The 6,292-nt window shown below is 39.7% G+C and overlaps 1 protein-coding gene across 1 annotated transcript in view; it reads right to left on the bottom strand.

Moving 5' to 3' along the window:
- Nucleotides 1–237: 237 nt before the first annotated feature.
- ntrk2a (neurotrophic tyrosine kinase, receptor, type 2a) overlaps nucleotides 238–6,292 on the bottom strand; it is a gene marked incomplete at both ends in the record, with an annotated part of 72,115 nt that continues 66,060 nt past the window's right edge. The window contains 2 exons of the mRNA XM_079222516.1: nucleotides 238–423; nucleotides 2,951–3,109. Of these exons, the coding sequence (XP_079078642.1) occupies nucleotides 238–423; nucleotides 2,951–3,109 (345 nt within the window). The remainder of the gene's footprint in view (nucleotides 424–2,950; nucleotides 3,110–6,292) is intronic.

Genomic DNA, 6,292 nt, shown 5'->3' with positions numbered 1-6,292 from the left:
ACGGTTAGGGATGAGTTGAGGAATTTTTTTGATTGCCTTTAAGAGTTTGATAATAGCTTCACATCCTGTACAGCTTTCCCTGTACACCTGCAAGAGCATCACACACTTCATTTCATCCACAAGTGTCACCCCGTCCACCCATAGCGCGCAAACACACACACACACACACACACACACACACACACACACACACACACACGCACAAACACACACACATCCTCAATCGTCCGCCTGTTTTCAGCCCAGTATATCCAGGTATACAGGTGAGGCTTTGGCCAGATTGAGGAGTAGAGCGTGGATTTCTTTGATGTTGAGTCTCATGTGCGGCTCTCTCTGCCAGCAGCCCAGCATCAGGTCGTATACTTCTTTAAGACAGGTTCTGGGGCGCTGCAGCACCCTGCCTTGGGTTATGCACTCGATTACCTAGAGGAAGAAGAAAGATGACATCCAGCTTAGTGTCAGCGATAGTCTTTTGTTACAAAACAAACCAGTAACATTCCTCAAAGGTTCAAGCTGAAAGTCGCAATTTTCTGCACGTTGAAGATGATGGAGCATCTGCTTGGTGAGGAAGTTTCACCTCACTGCAGTTGCATACGGAGAAAATGTCACTAGGAATAAATGATTTACTGGAATGATGAAGTTGGACGACACTGGAGCAGCAAACCAGACAAATAAAATCCAATTCTTCAATAGCCGTGTGAGAGGAAATGTAGTGTTTTGACACACTTAAAGATTTATATTCATTTATAAACTACAGAATTCAGCTCTAAATTGACTTCAGGATGAGGATGTGGTGGATCAAGGAGAGGGAAACTCAAACTACTATACAGAAGGGAGCTCTCAGGTACAAAGAGTGTGTATCATTCTCTGGGAGCGCTTTGTAAAATATCTATATTGTACTATAATTAAGCTTTGAATAATTTTCTTATCCATTAAATACACCCTGCTTTGAGTGTGGAATTAATACCATTTACTGGTTTCTATTTAGCTCCAAAAAACAGTTGCAATATATCCATAAAAAGAAAATGTAATACCTGAAGATTAACATTCGAGATCTCTAAATCATTAGGAACACAGTTTGTAATCATCACTAAGCAGCTGCATCCTCCTCCTCCTCCTCCTCATTCTGTGATTGTTATCAGTCTGTGAGAGTAGATGAATAATGCATATCTCTCGTTGGAACAAAACTCCATATCCTGTGTAAAAGATATCTGAGCACCATATTTGGTCAGAAGGTGAGTGAACTGTGAATCAAGGGAGACTTAATAGATGTAAACGGGAAAAGAAGACTGTGGAAAGGGCTAAAGGTTCATTTTAGACGTAACCAGAGTGAATCACGATAAAAGAAGCGGCTGCTGACTTGGTTAGAAAGCTTAAAGCAGAGTTGGGGTCATTATAGGGTTAAGGTGAAGGTGAAGGGTTGGAGGGCTCTGGTACAGCTTTGTTTGAGGGAAACTGGTTCAAGACCCTGAGGGTGGTGATGGGAAGATTAGTGAGAGTTCAAAATAAACAGATAATTGTGTCTTTAAATTGTTTGCTTTATTATTTGTTTTTGTTTCCTGATACAGAACACTGTATGTATGCCCCGAAGATATGTTGGGCGCTTTAAAATGGTGGAAATCTTCTTATTCCACACTTTCAGTATATCAGCTTGTTTCATCTCTCCAGCGAGGCTATATATGATTTTTACACCGAGTGAAATCTTCCATTTTCCGTAAATCAATGTTTTTTATGGCTGCATACTCAATTAAAATATTCTAGATATATTGTGCATTATTCATAGCTCTCCTCCCCAAGGTTCAGGCTGAAGTAACTATGTTATCTCCACTATAATTTTTATGTGGATGTTTTGCTTCATAGCAATAGTCTGCTGGACTGATCCACAAGCAGGTCGCTGCTTGTTAAACGGTTTAAATGGCAATCCCAATGAACATCATTTATCAAGCAAAAATCTTAAACATTCGCTGGTTCCAGCTTCTCAAATGTGATGTTTTGCAGATGCTATCTTTGTATCGTTGTAAATTGAAAATCTCTGGTTTCCTTTTGTTTGTTGGACAAAACAAGACATCTGGAGACGTCATCTTTGGCTTTAGGAAATTGGTATTTCTCACTATTTTTGTATAATTAATCAAGAAGATCATAAGTAATGGTTGATTGCAGTCATAGTGTTGAATATTAAGAAGAAATCATCATTTTAGTGGCTGTTTCACTGTACGCTGAATTTGTAGTCAATTTTATTTATGAAGTCCAATCACAAATTGGCCTCAATGGGCTTCACAGTAAGTAGATATCTGATTCAGAAAAGAAAGAACTCTCCAAAAAAAACCTATCAAGGAAACAAAGGGAAGAAACCTCAGAAAGAGCAACTGAGGAGGGATACCACTGCCAGGGCAAAGCAATGTATGTGAAAAAGAATCCAAAAGAACAGGCCATTTTGTGTCATCACTGCCACAAGACCACCCAATTCAATGTGATCCGTGACAAAAAAGGGACATTTTGAGGGCCCTTTTGAAAAAGAGGGTTTAAAAAATGATTTCTACTCAAAGCGCCTGACACCAGCACCTTCCCTTCCGCCACAATGAGAAGCTTGTATTTCAGTAGCTTGCTCAAAGCTCCTCCGCTCTGTGTCATACAATACCTCACAATTGATTCTAGACAGAATTAAACAATAATTAGCTTCAGCTTCATATAATGAGATGACTCAGGCCAAATGATTCTCGCAATGTATGAGAAGCTTGCGCACAAAACTGTTTAAATATGTATTATTGTTTTTAACTGGGCTGCTTTTTCATATATTGGGGCTCCAACATCTTGTTTGCCATCACTTATTAAGATGAAGATGAACTCCCTAGTAACATTTAGATTGAGTTATGTTACCAGTACTTCTTTTTGTTCCGTTTAAACAATAAAACCATTGTGACGGATAAGTGACCGTGACTTCGGGGCGGACCTCATTATTGGAGAGCTGGTACCACGGCTGTTTTCCATAGGTGAAGATCTCCCAAAGGACAACTCCTAGACTCCAGACATCACTCTCCGTGGTGAACTTTCTGTACATGATGCTTTCAGGGGGCATCCAGCGGATTGGCAGCATGGTGTGACCTCCGACCTATGAAGACAACACACACACACACACAGACAAAGAGAGAGAGAATAAAGTCAGTATAGTGTGTAGAGTTGAGCGTTAGAAAGATTAGGGAGGTTATAATGGTGTCCTTGCATTCTCTCCATCCAGTTCTTTTCTACTCTTTCCTGTTCTGCAACATCATGCATTTCAAACATATAGCTTTTCACATTTCTCACAAGGTTCACTTTCAATACATTTGAAACATTTCACTCCTGAAAACTGCTGCCTGAGGCATTTGAACGAGGCAGTGCGCTAAGTATGATGGTATGGCACAATAGATTGCATCATCTCGGAGCCTGTGGCACACCACAAATGATCAGTGTATCATTTGATTTAACTGAAGGGTACACTGGTGAGAAAGCATTGCTTTATATTCCCTCAGACAAATCATTTATACGTGTACAGCTTTAAGCTCATATACAGTGGACAATCACCAATTTATTAAAAAAAGAAAAATGTCTGGATTAACAGTTAAATGTGAGTCAGCAGAACGTGAGCAGTCAAACCTCAGAGTGAGTTCCAGCGATTGTCAGAAGGCATACAACTGTTAAAATCCCACACAAGAAGTCACAGGCACTCGGAGAGACATTTGGTCATTTCATTAAACTCTAATTTGAACTGAGCCTTTGGAGCCTGTTTAATTGTTGTATTCATTAGCTGTTTTCACTTTCCATAAACATGACAGTTAATCACAGTTGAGACCTCCAAATTCTGGAGGCTTGAACCAAGTTCATACTGGGTTGAGGTTGGGGTGTGAAAACTGTTAGAAATGCACGTTAGATACGCCAGTGCTTGAACTCCTAACCTGCTGAGAGAGAAAGTGAATTAAACCCAACCCTGTGTACCGACTCCATATATAAAGCTTCCCCTCACTCCTCCGAACATGAATCTACCGACCCATCTGCACTCCATTGCTCCACACAGAGCGCACCATCCATTTTCTGAGGTTTATGCCTGTTATTAACGGCTTGGTACCCACACTTGGCATGTTTCTTTGTTAGTCAGAGGGTTATTTAATGGAGTAATAAAATGTGCACAGTCACATAGATAGCCATCAGGTTCACTGGGAAACATATCTGCAGCCCTTAACTCTTCATCACCAGGCCCTCTCTGTTTTCCTTGAAATGTTTTAGCTTGCTGCTGGTTTGTCTGGATCGTATTTGCACATTTCTCTCTCTGTCTCTGTCAAAGTCCATTGTGCTTTATAGGCAGGCCATTATGAAGTACAGTAAGCAGTCTGGTAGAAGGGTTACGATGTCAGAAGAATTATCCAGAATACAATAAAAAAGACTGAATGAAATACACGTTACACATACACTACAACACACGCTATTTATACGACAACATGCACATTTTCTCAATCTTTGGAAATCCTTAATCAGAATAACGATGCTATACTCTCACAGCCCAGTTGGCAGGAAACAATTTTGGCATTGTACGCTTCTGTAAACCATGGATACGCAGCGCCCTGCTCAAGTCACGCACAGAGCAAATGGCGTAGTCTATCAATAAACCGTTATTGGGAGATATGTGGTATAGTTGGTCGTTTCCAGATGGTAACCTTTAATTTTAAAAATTCTCGTGAGGTGGTTGAGGTTAGGCATTGACTTTAAAAGGTTAAGGTTGGGATAGGTCGTCGGGGAGCGAGTAGCACAACAATTTCCGCACATTTTCAAAAAGCTAGGGTAACCATCTAGACACAAACTTTATAATTGTCTCTACATCTGTGGCCTATATTCTGCCTGATCAGTTCTGCGCATGTGCAACTCTCAACAGAGACGAGCAGGAAGCAAGATGGACATAAACTAAACTATAGACCATTTCAGTTTGAAAAATAAACACTCCAAATGTGTCTTAATTGCTTTCCTCTTGTAGTGGATGTTCATATCATATACCTCATCAGGCTGCTTCGATAACAATTGAAAGCATCTTTCAGCATTTTGAAAAGCGCTATATAAAATTAAAGTATTATTATTATTAATCAATAACATTCTGAAGTGAACACATCGTTTTTACCACAGCTGAAGACGGAAGGAGCTAACGAGCGAGTCGTCTGGCTTTCTTCTCATCTCTGCAAGAGTATAGCTAGGTGGTGACGGTAATATTAATAACAAGTAATTAACAAGTATAACGAGCGGGAAAAGTACACAAAAGATGGGCGATGGATGATGGGTCAAAAAACACAGCTCTCAAATAAGCACAGGACTTTCACCCAGCTGTTCATGTCTGGGGTGAAAGTAAAAGTCATCGTTGACTTGAAATAAAAGAACGCCATACCAAAACAATGGATGAGCAGTTAACTTTAAATTATTGTTTCACTTTTTTTTGGAAGTATGTAACAGCAACTTCCGAATTTATTTTTGTTTGATCGCATAACTAGAAAATAGATTTGCACATGACTAAAGTCTTTACAAACTTAGAACAACCTGATTTAATAAATCACTTGAAATAGATGGTAGTTATAGTTGCTAAGATCTTCAAAAGGACTGTACACACAGACTTAGTGATTGGTTTTACAATAGCTGGTGAAAAATGAAAGAAAATTAAACTGATAGGCAATAAATATAGTGCACTACATAGTAAGTATATAGTGATCAATATTAGATTATAAATAGCGAAAGTGTCACAGACAGACATTGTTTATTCTATTTTATTCTGTTCTACATTCTGACATTATGTATTCACTCATTTGTCTGAACCTTCTCACATACATTTGTCTTTTTGTTTTATTAATCATGGCTGATCATTTCCCCTGAAGGTCTGAAATATTCATATTGGGCCCTTGAACCGCAGGGCTACATTTCTCTTATGTTTAAGTGACTGCGTGTGTATAGGAGAGAGAAGGGCAGCCTTTTCCAAAGCGCTCTGACGAGGCTGAATTGAAAGGGAAAACGGAGGAAAGAAAACAAATGAAGGCGCGGGTAGGGAAAGCCTCAGAGTAAATCTTCTTGTCATTGCCATCAAATATAAAGAAAAGGATCTGTGGACCGAACACTTTCAGAGATTTTCACTGAAGTATAGACAGAGTGCATCTCACTCTGTCATCAGCCCTTTCTCTGTTTCCTCTTTGCTGTCAGTAGCTTCGTCGTCAGTCTTTGTCTCCTTTGCTGTTGCCCTCTCTCTCTTCCCCTCAATCTTGCTCTCTCGTTCTCACCTTCCCTCACC

This window comes from Taurulus bubalis (assembly GCF_910589615.1).
Source record: "Taurulus bubalis genome assembly, chromosome: 8".
In the NCBI taxonomy this organism is placed as follows: Eukaryota; Metazoa; Chordata; class Actinopteri; order Perciformes; family Cottidae; genus Taurulus; species Taurulus bubalis.
This window is presented reverse-complemented; position numbering and strand designations above follow the sequence as displayed.